This window comes from Oncorhynchus gorbuscha, linkage group LG26 (genome assembly GCF_021184085.1).
Source record: "Oncorhynchus gorbuscha isolate QuinsamMale2020 ecotype Even-year linkage group LG26, OgorEven_v1.0, whole genome shotgun sequence".
NCBI classification, from domain to species: Eukaryota; Metazoa; Chordata; class Actinopteri; order Salmoniformes; family Salmonidae; genus Oncorhynchus; species Oncorhynchus gorbuscha.
In genome coordinates this window covers 3,246,297-3,264,360 of record NC_060198.1, presented here as the reverse complement: position 1 = coordinate 3,264,360, position 18,064 = coordinate 3,246,297, and the positions used below count along the sequence as shown (strand labels likewise).

At 42.5% G+C, this 18,064-nt stretch overlaps 1 protein-coding gene across 1 annotated transcript in view; it reads right to left on the bottom strand.

Moving 5' to 3' along the window:
* Positions 1 to 15,801: 15,801 nt before the first annotated feature.
* The window catches only part of LOC124016155 (transcription activator BRG1), a 28,689-nt gene continuing 26,426 nt past the window's right edge, over positions 15,802 to 18,064 (bottom strand). Inside the window, 6 exon segments of the mRNA XM_046331691.1 lie at positions 15,802 to 16,290; positions 16,463 to 16,614; positions 16,815 to 16,971; positions 17,355 to 17,456; positions 17,547 to 17,655; positions 17,933 to 18,064. The exon segment at positions 17,933 to 18,064 is cut by the window's right edge and continues 131 nt beyond it. Coding sequence (XP_046187647.1) covers positions 16,255 to 16,290; positions 16,463 to 16,614; positions 16,815 to 16,971; positions 17,355 to 17,456; positions 17,547 to 17,655; positions 17,933 to 18,064 — 688 coding nt within the window. The 3' untranslated portion in view covers positions 15,802 to 16,254.

The window sequence follows — 18,064 nt, the reverse complement described above, 5'->3', positions numbered from 1 at the left end:
CTACTATATCTATGGTGATATACAGTTATTAAACCACTACTATATCTATGGTGATATACAGTTATTAAACCACTACTATATCTATGGTGATATACAGTTATTAAACCACTACTATATCTATGGTGATATACAGTTATTAAAACACTACTATATCTATGGTGATATACAGTTATTAAACCACTACTATACCTATGGTGATATACAGTTATTAAACCACTACTATATCTATGGTGATATACAGTTATTAAACCACTACTATATCTATGGTGATATACAGTTATTAAACCACTACTATATCTATGGTGATATACAGTTATTAAACCACTACTATATCTATGGTGATATACAGTTATTAAACCACTACTATATCTATGGTGATATACAGTTATTAAAACACTACTATATCTATGGTGATATACAGTTATTAAACCACTACTATATCTATGGTGATATACAGTTATTAAAACACTACTATATCTATGGTGATATACAGTTATTAAACCACTACTATATCTATGGTGATATACAGTTATTAAAACACTACTATATCTATGGTGATATACAGTTATTAAAACACTACTATATCTATGGTGATATACAGTTATTAAACCACTACTATATCTATGGTGATATACAGTTATTAAATCACTACTATATCTATGGTGATATACAGTTATTAAATCACTACTATATCTATGGTGATATACAGTTATTAAACCACTACTATATATCGCGGCCCGTCTGTTGTTGAACAACAGAGACAGGTGTATGTGTAACTGTGTATAAATATCTGTTTATACACATACACACACATACTGTACATACAAACATACTTTTGTATATATAATTGTATGTGGACACCTCTCCAAATTAGTGGATTCTGCTATTTCAGCCACACCCGTTGCTGACAGGTGTATAAAATCAAGCACACAGTCATGCAATCTCCATAGACAAACATTGTCAGTAGAATGGCCTTACTGAAGAACTCAGTGACTTTCAACGTGGCACCATCATAGGATGCCACCTTTCCAACAAGTCAGTTTGTTGCCCTGCTAGAGCTGCCCCAGTCAGCTGTAAGTTCTGTTATTGTGAAGTGGAAATGTCTAGCAGCAACAACGGCTCAGCCACGAAGTGGTAGGCCACACAAGCTCACCGAATGGGACCGCAGAGTGCTGAAGCGTGTAAAAATCATCTGTCCTCGGTTGCAATACTCACTACCGAGTTCCAAACTGCCTCTGGAAGAAACGTCAGCACAAGAACTGTTTGTCTGGAGCTTCATTAAATGGGTTTCCATGGCCGAGCAGCCACACCCAAGCCTAAGATCACCATGCACAATGCCAAGTGTCCACTGGAGTGGTGTAAAGCCCACCAAATTTGGACTCTGGACCAGTGGAAATGCGTTCTCTGGAGTGATGAATCACACTTCACCATCTGCCAGTCGTACGGACGAATTTGGGTTTGGCGGATGACAGGAGAACGCTACCTGCCCCAATGCATAGTGCCAACTGTAAAGTTTGGTGGAGGAGGAATAATGGTCTGGGGCTGTTTCTCATGGTTAGGGCTAGGCCCTTTAATTCCAGTGAAGGAAAATCGCCCAACATCAGTGCCCGACCTCACTAATGCTCTTGTGGCTGAATGGAAGCAAGTCCCCGCAGCAATGTTCCAACATCTAGTGGAAAGCTTTCCCAGAAGAGTGGAGGCTGTTATAGCAGCAAAGGGGGGACAAACTCCATATTAATGCCCATGATTTTGGAATGAGATGTTCGATGAGCAGGTGTCCACATACTTTGATCATGTAGTGTAAATACATACATAAATACACAAGACTAACATGACAGAGACAAGTGTATGAATTAGTGTATGTTAATTCCTTACCTACACATAAATGTAGACAGACTGACATAGAAAGAGGCACGTTAATTACCTACCTACATACAGCATGGCATGACTGAAGAAGAACAAATAGTAGTAACAGAAATACTTGTGTATTGAGTTAATCATTGTCAGAGCAAATCCCTGTCATCTTTTGTTCATGGGCAATAAACTATCTTCCATCCTATTCCAATTTAGATATGGGTGGTCAAATATGTAACTTATTAAGTGGAAATGTTCACTATACAATGTACTTTTGTATATATAATTGTATGTGGACACCTCTCCAAATTAGTGGATTCTGCTATTTCAGCCACACCTGTTGCTGACAGGTGTATAAAATCAAGCACACAGTCATGCAATCTCCATAGCTTATTTATTTTTTATTTATTTACTCTATAGCCTTGACTTCCTTTAAGTTATCAAACTAAACATGGTTAACAATAGTTGTGACTTCCTGTCATTGTAAACTACATTATATTCTGACTTCTACTGGAAGGAACATAGGTGAGCAGGAAGTGGATGTGGGTCAACTCCCTGACTGACACTTCCTGTTAAGGTATCCATAGTAACTATGTTGTAGGGTTAGTGTTGAGGCTATGGTTAGGCTTGAACTGGGATGTGTACATGAATCTATGGTTAGGGTTGAACCCGGGATGTGGACATGAAGCTAGGGTTAGTGTTAGGGTTGAGGCTAGGGTTAGGATTGAACTAGGATGTGGACATGAAGCTAGGGTTAGTGTTAGGGTTGAGGCTAGGGTTAGGATTGAACTAGGATGTGGACATGAAGCTAGGGTTAGGATTGAGGCTAGGGTTAGGATGAACTGGGATGTGGACATGAAGCTAGGGTTATGGTTAGGGTTGAGGCTAGGGTTAGGATGAACTAGGATGTGGACATGAAGCTAGTGTTAGGGTTGAGGTTAGGGTTAGGGTTGAACTAGGGTTAGTGTTAGGGTTGAGGCTAGGGTTAGGATGAACTAGGATGTGGACATGAAGCTAGTGTTAGGGTTGAGGCTAGGGTTAGGGTTGAACTAGGATGAGGACATGAAGCTAGGGTTAGTGTTAGGGTTGAGGTTTAGGGTTGAACTAGGATGTGGACATGAAGCTAGTGTTAGGGTTGAGGCTAGGATGTGGACATGAAGCTTAGGGTTAGTGTTGAACTAGGATGTGGACATGAAGCTAGGGTTAGGGTTGAGGCTAGGGTTCGGGTTGAGGCTAGGGTTAGGGTTGAGGCTAGGGTTAGGTTTAACTAGGGTTAGTGTTAGGGTTGAGGCTAGGGTTAGTGTTGAACTAGGATGTGGACATGAAGCTAGTGTTAGGGTTGAACTAGGATGTGGACATGAAGCTAGTGTTAGGGTTGAGGTTAGGGTTGAACTAGGATGTGGACATGAAGCTAGTGTTAGGGTTGAACTAGGATGTGGACATGAAGCTAGGGTTAGTGTTAGGGTTGAACTAGGATGTGGACATGAAGCTAGGGTTAGGGTTGAACTAGGATGTGGACATGAAGCTAGGGTTAGTGTTGAACTAGGATGTGGACATGAAGCTAGGTTAGGGTTGAACTAGGATGTGGACATGAAGCTAGTGTTAGGGTTGAGGCTAGGGTTACTGTTGAACTAGGATGTGGACATGAAGCTAGGGTTAGTGTTGAACTAGGATGTGGACATGAAGCTAGGGTTAGGGTTGAGGCTAGGGTTAGGGTTGAGGCTAGGGTTAGTCTTGAACTGGGATGTGGACATGAAGCTAGGGTTAGTGTTAGGGTTGAGGCTAGGGTTAGGGTTGAGGCTAGGGTTAGTCTTGAACTGGGATGTGGACATGAAGCTAGGGTTAGTGTTGAACTAGGATGTGGACATGAAGCTAGGGTTAGGGTTGAGGCTAGGGTTAGGGTTTGAGGCTAGGGTTAGTGTTAGGGTTGAGGCTAGGGTTAGTGTTGAACTAGGATGTCCACATGAAGCTAGGGTTAGTGTTGAACTAGGATGTGGACATGAAGCTAGGCTTAGGGTTGAGGCTAGGGTTAGTGTTAGGGTTGAGGCTAGGTTTAGGATTGAACTAGGGTTAGTGTTAGGGTTGAGGCTAGGGTTAGGATGAACTAGGATGTGGACATGAAGCTAGTGTTAGGGTTGAGGCTAGGGTTAGCGTTGAACTAGGATGTGGACATGAAGCTAGGGTTAGTGTTGAGGCTAGGGTTACTGTTGAACTGGGATGTGGACATGAAACTAGGGTTATACTACTGTTACCGAAAATTCTTGCCCAACAGAAACTGTAAGTATTAATTACATTCCTACACTCCATGTTGATAATGATGACTCATTTCCATTACATCTACTGTTGCATGCTGGATTATTTGGTTGCTGAATCAAGGCGTTCACTGTCACATCTATGAATCCGTGGCTCCTATCACAATGGATATGTCTCTCTCAGACAGAGTACATCAGAACATTAAAGAACCAAACATCCTGACTGAGTGACGCTCAAGCAGTATCCTGTATCACATTATCTAAAAACACAGGGGTAGCGGTAGTCTACACTGTAGGTCCTAGAGAGTGATTATTTTGTTTTCTGCTGAACAGTAGAATGTTTTGTGCGTGTGTGTCCTTGACAGATAGAGAGATTCAGCCAGTCAGGCCATGTGCCGGTTGGACTGGAAGCTGATACCACGGCCCTGTACTCTCAGGCCCAGCTCTATAGGATAGTTATGATGAACTGGGATGTGGACATGAAGGTAGGGTTATGATGAACTGGGATGTGGACATGAAGGTAGGGTTATGATGAACTGGGATGTGGACATGAAGGTAGGGTTATGATGAACTGGGATGTGGACATGAAGGTAGGGTTATGATGAACTGGGATGTGGACATGAAGGTAGGGTTATGATGAACTGGGATGTGGACATGAAGGTAGGGTTATGATGAACTGGGATGTGGACATGAAGGTAGGGTTATGATGAACTGGGATGTGGACATGAAGGTAGGGTTAGGATGAACTGGGATGTGGACATGAAGGTAGGGTTATGATGAACTGGGATGTGGACATGAAGGTAGGGTTATGATGAACTGGGATGTGGACATGAAGGTAGGGTTATGATGAACTGGGATGTGGACATGAAGGTAGGGTTATGATGAACTGGGATGTGGACATGAAGGTAGGGTTATGATGAACTGGGATGTGGACATGAAGGTAGGGTTAGGGCTACTACTGTTACCAAAAATGATTTGCCCAACAGAAACTGTGAAGTGTTGATTACTTTCCTACACACACTCATTTTCATCACATTCCATCCTATCTACTGTTGCATGCTGGATGAGTTGGCTCACTCAGGTGCTGAATCAAGGTAGTTCACACCACTGTCACACCTTGGATTTGATTGTTTTCAACATCCTTTGTGTTTTTTATGTTCTTTCATGCATCCCTTTCACTGCTCCTGTTTGCTTTTACTTCTGTAACGTGTGTTGCGATTTTAAATGCACTTTAAATGTTTGATTTGAATCATTGACTCCTATAAAACATAATGGAGTCTTGAACTTAAACGAACCCCGAGGCTGACTACTGATCTCGCTTTCAGACAGAAAGTGCAACATGGAGCATTTGTGGGAACCAAACATCCTGCCTGGGCAACACTCCAGCAATATCCTATATCACATTATCTAACAACACAGGGTTTTCAGTGCAGTAGGTTTCAATCAAGTAACATTGTGTGTGTGTGTCCTTGATAGATCGATAGATGCAGCCAGTGTGCCATGTGCCGGTTGGACTGGAAGCTGACACCATGGCCCTGTACTCTGTATACAGCATCTCCAGTGCTAGGATAGGATAGGGTGGGAGGAAGAGGACTACACTCTGCTCCAATTAGGGCCTAACGTTTATGACCTCTGACTCTGAAAAGTGCTTCATACTTTGGTACAGCAAGAGGGGTGATGACCATTGTGTCCATACACACACTAGCACTCACACACAGACTCATGTGGCCTGTGAAAATGGGACCTCTCCCCATCCCTCATAACGGACAGGACGGCTTTAGCTTTAATCTTGTCTGGCCCTGTTGGTGTGTGCGAGTGTAAAACATATTTTCTCAGAGGCTATTGATTGACTTCATATAACCTTTTTCATGTGACCTTTAGATAGCAATCCTAAGGACTCTACATTCAAAACAACAACTTGTTTTCCAAGTTAGGTAGTGTTTACCCTACCTGTTCTTACTCACGTTTAGGACCCTTTCTATGTACATGGCTTTGAGTTAGCTTTAGGCACATGGCTTTGAGTTAGCTTTAGGCACATGACTTTGAGCTAGCTTTAGGCACATGGCTTTGAGCTAGCTTTAGGCACATGGCTTTGAGCTAGCTTTAGGCACATGGCTTTTAGCTAGCTTTAGGCACATGGCTTTGAGTTAGCTTTAGGCACATGGCTTTGAGTTAGCTTTAGGCACATGACTGAGCTAGCTTTAGGCACATGGCTTTGAGCTAGCTTTAGGCACATGGCTTTCCCACTCCCCATCCTCCCTCCAACTGGGAGAACATGAACGTGCCTCCCCTCCCCCTTGACAGATGTGAACAGCTGGCTGAGACTTGCTCTGGATGTGTGTGTGCGAGTTCCTCCAGAGGTCCAGACAAGGGGTTCCTTGAAGTCAGGAAGTGTTCCTCGAAGCATGGCTCCAGAGTGAGAAACCCTTCCAAGTCAAACATTGGGCCCCTGCCAAAACACACACACACTCTATTGCCATCAACTTGCCTCCCTAGAAAGACTGCACACTACACTGACCGTTCTCTGTCCTGTGGCTACTGTCAATGCTCCACAAAAATAAACATCAGTTCTGATTGGTGTAATCCAGGTTGTTTATATCAGTCAGATAGTGAGTAATGTATTGGACCCCTTGTCATGTTGTGGACAAACATGAAATGTGTTTTTAATTAACAGTTAAGGTTGAACTTTGACCTAATGTTGTGGCTTAACATCAACCAGAAACAAAAATATAGGCTCCATGCCATAACAACATTTGCTGCAGTTTGTAATTAATCCCCCAGAGATGATTGATGCACAAGAAAAATCCCCATTGAAATGCATCAGTTTAAAGGAAAGGTTCACTGATGTTTTATATTATATTGTTTTTGTGCATCTCTGAGTGATGTTCTATCGATTCCCTTCGTCGTTTCATGTTTTCACGTATATCTGAGTTATTAGAGTTCAAGCAGGCAGAAATCCGGACGGTATGACGTAACACTGGGATAAAGTCTCTCGCTTCACTGGAAGTTAACAGGAATAAGACTTTAACATCGGCAGAAACGTCTATCATACATGTCAAATTTCAATACTGGCCGATGTCATAACTCGGGAGGATGTCTTCTCTCAAATGAGCCATTGGTCATATTTTTGTGATATTCCTACCTCGAGAAATGTGTAATTTAACAGTGTCTAGTACATTTGTCAAATTATGCCTCTAGTCCAGGGTGCATTGCATGGTGCCATTGCCAGAGATATTATAGAGAGAAGAAATTAATCCAATTAACGCCCCACCCAGCAGACTGTCGACCAATCGCGTTCACATGCTGTGTTATGCGGTTGTAAAGCTAATCATCACGCAATCCCTTCTCAAGGTTCAGTGTCGAGAAACTTGCCTATTTTTCTCACATCTTGGAAAAGATATGTAATGTTGTACTTCTTGTTGACGAAATTCGTGCTAATGTTGGGTTTTTGAGCTAGCGCCCAATAGACTCCCATTCACTCCTTGACGTAACATGGGCAACGTTTCCCATCTCCTCAAAAGTATATCTGCTGTTGCGAATGTCAGACTCCACTCTGTGTGGGACATCGATCTGCAGGTTGAACATGGTGAGATTGTAGACTCCTAAATTGATAGCTACAAACTCACCTAAACAAACGGCACTAACTAGCTACTTTACATGCTGATATTGTCTTTGGTATTATTGTGTGTCGCTACGTTTGCTAGCTAACTAGCCAGCCAGCCAATAGAGAGAGCACTGCATTATGGATTTTGTGGTTGCTACTAACCTTATTATAAGGCCAAAATGAAACATTTGTTTACCAAAAATATTGATCTCACATATCAGTGTTATTTAACAAAAAATGAGTGGTTTTGGGTGGATTTTCCCTTTAAGCTAGATATCTCTTCTTGTTTTGGTTGAGAGAATGCCAAGAGTGTGCAAATCTGTCATCAAGGAAAAGGGTGGCTACTTTGAAGAATCTAATATAACATATTTTGTTTAACACGTTTTTGGTTACTACATGATTCCATATGTGTTTTTTCATGTGTAGATGTATTCACTTTATTATTCTACAATGTAGAAAATAGTACAAATAAAGACAATCCCTTGAATTAGTAGGTGTGTCCAAACGTTTGACTGGTACTGTGTGTGTGTGAGATATATACACGGTGCCTTCTGAAAGTATTCAGACCCCTTGACCTTAACCACATTTGTTAGGTTACAGCCTTATTCTAAAATGGATTAAATAGTTGTTTCCCCCCTCATCATTCTACACACATTACCCCATAATGACAAAGCAAAAACAGTTTTTGTTTTGTTGCTAGTTTATTAAACATTTAAAACAGAAATATCAAATTTACAAAAGTATTCAGACCCTTAACTCAGTACTTTGTTGAAGCACTTTCAGCAGCAATTACAGCCTTGAGTCTTCTTGGGTATGACGCTACAAGCTTGGCACACCTCTATTTGGGTAGTTTCTCCCATTCTTCTCTGCAGATCCTCTCAAGCTCTGTCAGGTTGGATGGAGAGCGTTGCTGCATAGCTATTATCAGGTCTCTCCAGAGATGTTTCATCGGGTTCAAGTCCAGGCTCTGGATGGGCCACTCAAGGACATTCAGAGACTTGTCCCGAAGCCACTCCTGAGTTGTCTTGGCTGTATGCTTAGGGTCATTGTCCTGTTGGAAGGTGAACCTTCGCCTCAGTCTGAGGTCCTGAGCGCTTTGGAGCAGGTTTTCATCAAGGATCTCTCTGTACTTTTCTCCGTTCATCTTTCCCTCGATCCTGACTTGTCTCCCAATCCCTGCCCTTGAAAAACATCCCCACAACATGATGCTGCCACCACCATGCTTCACCGTAGGGATGGAGCCAGCTTTCCTCCAGACGTGACGTTGGGGAATTCAGGCCAAAGAGTTCAATCTTGGTTTCATCAGACCAGGTCATTTTTGCTCTGACATGCACGGTAAACTGTGTGATCTTATAGAGACAGGTGTAAATTGAATCAATTGAATTTACCACAGGTGTACTCCAATCATATACACTGCTCCAAAAAATAAAGGGAACACTTAAACAACACAATGTAACTCCAAGTCAATAACACTTCTGTGAAATCAAACTGCCCACTTATGAAGCAACACTGATTGACAATACATTTCACATGCTGTTGTGCAAATGGAATAGACAACAGGTGGAAATGATAGGCAATTAGCAAGACACCCCCCAATAAAGGAGTGGTTCTGCAGGTGGCAACCACAGACCACTTCTCAGTTCCTATGCTTCCTGTCTGATGTTTTGGTCACTTTTGAATGCTGGCGGTGCTTTCACTCTAGTGGTAGCATGAGACGGAGCCTACAACCCACACAAGTGGCTCAGGTAGTGCAACTCATCCAGGATGGCACATCAATGCGAGCTGTGGCAAGAAGGTTTGCTGTGTCTGTCAGCGTAGTGTCCAGAGCATGGAGGCGCTACCAGGAGACAGGCCAGTACATCAGGAGACGTGGAGGAGGCCGTAGGAGGGCAACAACCCAGCAGCAGGACTGCTACCTCCGCCTTTGTGCAAGGAGGAGCAGGAGGAGCACTGCCAGAGCCCTACAAAATTACCTCCAGCAGGCCACAAATGTGCATGTGTCTGCTAAAATGGTCAGAAACAGACTCTATGAGGGTGGTATGAGGGCCCGACGTCCACAGGTGGGGGTTGTGCTTACAGCCCAACACCGTGCAGGACGTTTGGCATTTGCCAGAGAACACCAAGATTGGCAAATTCACCACTGGCGCCCTGTGCTCTTCACAGATGAAAGCAGGTTCACACTGAGCATGTGACAGACGTGACAGAGTCTGGAGACGCCGTGGAGAACATTCTGCTGCCTGCAACATCCTCCAGCATGACCGGTTTGGCGGTGGGTCAGTCATGGTGTGGGGTGGCATTTCTTTGGGGGGCCGCACAGCCCTCCATGTGCTCACCAGAGGTAGCCTGACTGCCATTAGGTACCGAGATGAGATCCTCAGACCCCTTGTGAGACCATATGCTAGTGCGGTTGGCCCTGGGTTCCTCCTAATGCAAGACAATGCTTGACCTCATGTACTGGAGTGTGTCAGCAGTTCCTGCAAGAGGAAGGAATTGATGCTATGGACTGGCCTGCCCGTTCCCCAGACCTGAATCCAATTGAGCACATCATGTCTCGCTCCATCCACTGTCTGTTGCACCACAGACTGTCCAGGAGTTGGAGGATGCTTTAGTCCAGGTCTGGGAGGAGATCCCTCAGGAGACCATCCGCCACCTCATCAGGAGCATGCCCAGGAGTTGGAGGATGCTTTAGTCCAGGTCTGGGAGGAGATCCCTCAGGAGACCATCCGCCACCTCATCAGGAGCATGCCCAGGCGTTGTAGGGAGGTCATACAGGCACGTGGAGGCCACACACACTACTGAGCATCATTTTGACTTGTTTTAAGGACATTACATCAAAGTTGGATCAGCCTGTAGTGTGGTTTTCCACTTTAATTTTGAGTGTGACTCCAAATCCAGACCTCCATGGGTTGATAAATTTGATTTCCATTGATAATTTTTGTGTGATTTTGTTGTCAGCACATTCAACTATGTAAAGAAAAAAGTATTTAAGAATATTTCATTCATTCAGATCTAGGATGTGTTATTTTAGTGTTCCCTTTATTCTTTTGAGCAGTGTATTTCTTTATTTCATTTTCAGTAGAATTGCAAAAATGTCTAAACCTGTTTTTGCTTTGTCATTATGGGGTATTGTGTGTAGATTGATGAGAACAAAATAATGTAATCAATTTTAGAATGAGGCTGTAAAGTATCAAAATGTGGAAAAGGTCCAGGGGTCTGAATACATTCGGGAAAGCACTGTATATGATGTACAAAGGCTTCGCACAACAGGAAAAACACAAACGCCCATAGATGTAGCTAGCAATATGCTCTCTTGGGTAAATACCTGAAATTAGCTCCAGTAGACTCATATTTTTGAGTGTGAACTGTATTACTGTAGTGTATTATACGGACTGGAATTATGCATATCGTTCAAACCATGATAAAGCAGAAGAGAACATGTGATTCTGGTGCAGCACTTGAGGCCTACAAAGTTACAAGTATAGGCTAGCAAATTGGATTTAAATGTTGAAATATAATAGGGCCTATAATAATAGTAAACTGATGTGTCCATTCCTTTCATAATATCTCCCCTAATGTTATTAGCCTATCCCCTCTTTCTCGCTCCAATGTTGCTTTATTCCTTTCTCGCTTTCAACAGTTAAATGAAATACGTTTGGTTGTCCTCATCTTCATCATTCCTATGACATCCCTGTATAATGTAGAACTAGAATTAGATTCAGAAGGTTTTCACTTCTCTTCATGAAGAATGAATGGTTATGGGTCTGAATAAATAACTGCTATAGCCTACCGCCATCACGCGTTCGCTCTCCTATTGGCTGTTTCATTTAACATTCAACAAAAAAGAGCTTGCGTCCCCCTTCGAATAGTCTATTGGTATAAATGCTAAATATATCCAGAATGCTGTTCTAGTCTACATCACGGTGGCGTCAGAATCAATTTCTAACCCCCTAAATCAGTGGTTGGGGGAACATCCCGCCCACCGTACACACGCTGCACGTCTATTTCGACCTGTTCACACCCCTCTTGTTGGGGGAGAAAACATTTAGCAGTTTAAAGCTATTTTTTTGCAATTCTATACATTTTGCCATGTCTAATGTTTATTCATGTGATATTTGAGTGGCTCAAACATTACAACAACATCTATGGGCTAAAAATCCTAGCTAAAAAATAAATAAACCAGTGGCCTAAACTGTTCTATTTGAGAAGGCTGCTGCTCCCTACTAGCTTTTGCCCAATGAGGTGACGGGCCTTTGCCTGGTGCCCCAATCCACCCAATGTGCCTCTCACCCCCCCCCCCTTTAAGATTTAGATGCACTATTGTAAAGTGACTGTTCCACTGGATGTCATAAGGTGAATGCACCAATTTGTAAGTCGCTCTGGATAAGAGCGTCTGCTAAATGACTTAAATGTAATGTAAATGTAAATAAACATCAGTTCTGATTGGCGTATTCCATGTTGTTTAAACAGGTTAGATAGAAAGACATGAATTAATTGACCTGAGTCACCTGACCTTAAATGGACCTCTTGCAACCTCTTGTTGTTGAGAGTTTGTGTCTGTGGAATAACATAAAATGTGTTTTTGGTTGAGGTTGACCTGTCAAGAAGTGTTCTTCGCATCACTGTTTCTCTGTCAGAGAGAAACCCTTCCAAGTCATACTCCCTCTGTCAAAATACCCCACTAACACACACACACACTCATTCACTCAGACTGAGACGGAAGAAGGAAACAGAAGAAATAAAAAAGGCATTAATCTGACCTATCTAGTCTACTAATAAGATAAGAACACACCTCAGTTCAGCTGGGAAAGGCTGCTCGGAAGGTTTGTGTGAGATCGCCTCACTGTGGACAAGAACTGCCATTACACCATCATGCACTAAGCACAATTCCCTGTAGATCTGAAATCAAATGGAAATCATCACATTTCTTTATAAGAAATTGAATATGAATACTGCAGCCTATATATCTCAATGGTTTCCTTACTGTAGTGTATTGTAGTCTTGAAGATCCAGTGAATGACAACACGATACAGAGCTCCCCAACATCGAATGAGGGAGTCGAATACTGCCGCTTTAGTTGATACCTCTTCTAGGGCCCTGTGTTTTGCGCAATCATTTATCTTGTATCTAAAACCTTTTCCACAAATGATAATTACACCAAAAATTGAAGCAATTGACGTAGGATGGCCCTGAACTATATGAGATGAAAGTAAAAGAGGACAGTTTGATGAAAAAGCTTTAAATAAAAGGTTCAAATCCAGGTATGTCACATAATTGCACAAAACACTCAGACCTACTCATAACATTAACTTTGTCATATGAAAAAAAATACAGTACATTGGATTGTATCCTACACACATACATTGAGTATACGCAACATTAAGAGCACATGCTCTATCTATGACCGACTGACCAGGTGCATCAAGGTGAAAGCTATGATCTCTTGTTGATGTCACTTGTTAAATGCACTTCAATCAGTGTAGATGAAGGGGAGGAGACGGGTTAAAGAAGGACTTTTAAGCCTTCAGACAATAGAGACATAGATTGTGTGTGTGTGTGTGTGTGCCATTCAGAGTGTGAATGGGCAAGACAAAATATTTAAGTGCCTTTGAACGGGGTATGGTAGTAAGTGCCAGGTGCACCGGTTTGAGTGTGTCAAGAACTGCAACGCTGCTGGGTTTTTCACGCTCAACAGTTTCCCATATGTATCAAGAATGGTCCACCATCCACAGGACATCCAGCCAACTTGACACAGCTGTGGGAAGCATTGGAGTCAACAAGGGCCAGCATCCCTGTAGAATGCATTCAACACCGTATAGAGTCCATGCCCCGACGAATTGAAACTGTTCTGAGGGCAACAGGAGACGCAACCCAATGTTAGGAAGGTGGTCCTAATGTTTTGTACACTCAGTGTATACATGCATCTCTAGAATGACATAACCATAGATATCTAACACCGTACCGCCATGAGGCGTACATGAATACAGAGAAGAACTACTGTCCCTCTGGTCCGTCATCTTAAAAACAACAAACATGGAAGAAAATGTGCAAAAAAGTCGATTCAAACAGTTTGACATTTTGTTTAGCTACGCTAGGAAAGCAGCACAACATCCAAATAGAAGCATTTGAAATTTCACGTACTGCTACATAACTTAATGTATTATTAATACTTAGGGGCAAACTTAACATCCATTTAAATATAATTTTCACGTGGTCAGCATCGACGTCACTGGGAGACTTTGGGACACATTTCATTCGATTGGCCCTTTCCGGCTATGCACCTTTGAAAGGCAACATTTCCGCGTTGGCAGAGACCGCATTCACGGTAAATGCTGCCTATGTAGCTCAATCGGGAATGACCTTTACATGTCAAGTGCGCTATGACGAGGATCATCCACGCTTCTGGATTGAATCCAGGCCTAAGTGAGACTAAGTGAAAACTTGACCTAAATGGAAGTTAGGATTTGCCCCTTAATGAATTGTTATACAATCATCAGTAATAACAGAGTGGATAGTAATAGTATAGTAATAACTACTGTAAGCAGCATCTCTGGTGCAGTTACTGGGCGAGTTATGGTATAATACATGGACAGGTACTGTGTGTCAGTTTTAGCTTGGGGTCAATTCCATTTCAACTCAAGTCAGTTTAGGACGGAGCCTTGCTCAAATGTACACAGATTCCTAGAACCACCACAGAAAGAAACGGTGGCAATTCTAACAGAAGGCCTCTGTCAAAATAGACGATTAACACACATACAGTGTCTTCAGAAAGAATTCACACCCCTTGATTTTTTTCCACATTTGGTTGTGACAGCCTGAATTCAAATGGATTTTGTGTCACTGATCTACACACAATACCCCATAATGTCAAAGTGGATTATTGATTTATTTTTAATAAGAAATGAAAAGCTGAAATGTCTTGAGTCAATAAGTATTCAACCCCTTTGTTATGGCAAGCCTAAATAAGTTCATGAGTAAAATGTGCTTAACAAGTCACATAATAAGTTGCATGGACTCACTCTGTGTTCAATAATAGTGTTTAACATCATTTTTGAATAACTACCCCCTCTCTGTACCCGACACATACAGATAATTGTGGGGTCCCTCAGTCGGGCAGTGAATTTCAAACACAGATTCAACCACAAAGACCAGGGAGGTTTTTCAATGTCTAGCAAAGAAGGGCACCTATTGGTAGATGGGTAAAAAAATAAAAAGCAGACTTTGAATATCCCTTTGAGCATGGTGAGGTTATTAATTACACTTTGGATGGTGTATCAATACACCCAGTCGATACAAAGATACAGGCGTCCTTCCTAACTCAGTTGCCGGAGAAGAAGGAAACTGCTCAGGGATTTCACCATGAGGCCAATGGTGATTTTAAAACAGTTACAGATTTTAATGGCTGTGATGGGAGAAAACTGAGGATGGATCAACAACATTGTAGTTACTCCACAATACTAACCTAAATGACAGAGTGAAAAGAAGGAAGCCTGTACAGAATAAAACTAAATCCCGTTTGCAACAAGGCACTAAAGTAATACTACAAAAAATGTGTAAAAGCAATGCAATGTTTTTGGGGGCAAATCCATTACCGAGTACCACTCTACATATTATAATTGTTAAGGACTGGGGAGTTTTTCTGGATAGAAAAGAAACAACAGTCAAAATCCTAGAGGAAAACCTGGTTCAGTCTGCCTTCCACCAAATACTGGGAGATGAATTCACCTTTCAGCAGGACAATAACCTAAAACACATGGCCAAATATACACTGGAGTTACTTACCAAGAAGACAGTGAATGTTCCTGAGTGGCCGAGTTACAGTTTTGACATACATCTACTTGAAAATCTATGGTAAGACCTGAAAACAGTTGTCTGGCAATGACCAACAACCACTTTGACAGAGCTTGAAGAATTTTGAAAAGAATAAAAGGCAAATGTGGCACAATCCAGGTGTGTAAAGATCTTAGAGACTCACCGGGAAAGACTCACAGCTGTAATCACTGTCAAAGGTGTTTCTACAAAGTATTGATTCAAGTCATGTAAATGAGATATTTCATTTTCAATAGATTTGCAAACATTTCTAAAAACATGTTTTCACTTTGTCATTATGGGGTATTGTGTGTAGATGGGTGTCAAAAAATATATATATATATTTTTGAATTCAGACTGTAACACAACAAAATGTGGAATAAGTCAAGCGGTATGAATACTTACTGAAGGCGCTATATATGGCCTCAACTTCCCCCCCAAAATACACCAGACATAATAAATAATAATAAATAACACTTTTAGTAATTGACACATATTACATTAACAAGTTTGTTTAGATCGACTAACAGTATGAGGCAGAATTAGTCTATTTTCCACACCTAAGCAGTGCTTCAGGTCCAGTAGTTGTTGTTATGAAAGCTGTGCTAATGTACATAACAGGGAGGGAGTTGGCGTCAATATGAAGTGAAATTCCCCAGTGCCAAGTAGATATGAAATGGAGTTGAACGAAACCTGGTAATAATGGAAGCAGAGTTGGAGTAAGTAGCTAGTTTCCATTTAGGATTCTTCATCGGTGCCACTGGGGGAGCGTTCCTGTGAGAGGTGGAACAGGAGAGAGACAGAAATATAAAGAAGAGAGAGAGAGAGGGGGAATATTTCTGGGTGCCATGCACAATATGTGCAACACATTTTTTTGCAGAGGGATTATAAAACAAAACATCAAAGATGGAAGGTGCAAACACACACACACCTCCTCTCCCCTCACCTCCTCTCCCCTCACCTCCTCCTGCTCCTCTTCAGTGTCGTCGTCGCTGACTACAGGTTTGGCTCGGGTGCGTCCCAGACGTCTCCTACCCTTCCCCCGGTCACTACTCTTCTCTCTCCGTCCCAGACGGATCTTCACCTTCACGGAGCGGGCTAGAGGATGGACACACACACACACACATTCATATCATACACATGCAGACACACACACCACAGGATCAACACAACACAGTTTATTGCAAGGTCACAGAGGTGGCTGGTTTAATCGTTCTTTCTCTGTCTTTCATTCATTCTTTATTTTTCTCAATATATATTTTTTTCCTTCTTCCTTCCTGTGCTTCTTCATTCCTTACTTCCTTTCTTCAGTGATGACTCACACTCTGACTCGGAGCCTTCGTCCAGGTCCTCCTCCTCTTCCTCACTGTCCTCTCCCTCGCTGTCCTCCTCCTTCTCGATCTTCTGTCTCAGACTGGTGAACACCGACTGGAGCACGATGGAGTCCTCGTAGATCTGGGAACGAGGCAGCAACCAGACGATAGACCGATGTAGCTATTGTAGGCTCATGCACAGACGCAGTTGGACATGTGCCAACAATGGTATTGTTATTTGGTCCACTGCTTATTGTTATTCAGCTTTAACCTGCTTCAAAACATTCAAATAAAAAAGTTGATCAAAAAAAGGACTGGTCCCTTGATACATTTTTACACAGTAACAAGAGGGCTTACAGGAAGAGCTCCTGTAATCAGCATCTCTAATGAAGTTACTGGACGATGTGAGTTAAAGTCGATAAACACACAAAGTCATTCACTTATTTAATGTACTGTTACATCTATTGTCATCAATGTGCTTGTGTTGTTGTGTACTCATTCCAGTGTAACGTGTGTGTGTCTCACCAGTGATCCCTCCAGGTTGAAGGTCTGTGCGTTCTGAAAGAGTAGCATCACATCTCTCTCCAGGTCTCCGAGACTCCGGTATCTGTGGCTACGGATCCTCTCCTACAGGAGGGGCAGACAGGAGAGTGGGAGAGAGAGAGATTAGAGGGGGGATGAGAATGAGAGTGTGTGTGTGTGTGTGTGTTAATTTACCTTGATTTTCCTGAAGTCGACAGGCTTGCGGATGAGCTCGTAGTACTCTGGCAGCTCTTTGCGCGAAGGCAGCTGGATGAAGACCTCACTCAGCTGACGACCATTACTGCTGTGAAAGACATCACCAGAGATACTGATGTTAGTGCCCGTAGTACCGATATTACACAGACGGTCAGTATTGCAGCATGTTGTGGCCCATATGGGGAATCAGTCTCACAACTCTGGTGTTGCAAGCACCTTGATCCAACCTAGCCTGGTCCCAAACACGTTTGGCATGACAAGGAGTGGCGTGACGACACAAACAGACTGGTACCCAGGCTAGCTCCAACCAGCATGTAAGTCAAAATGGCAAAGCAAGCTGAAGAGAACACCAGCCCCAGTCTTACCTGTCTTTGTATTTAATAACAGCGTCCACTATCTTCTTCATCTTCTTGGTGAGAGCGGGGGGGTTGGGGGAGAGTTTCTCTGCGGGGGGGCGTCCCCTCTTCTTCTGTCTCTTCCCGTCCTCGTCCTTGTCC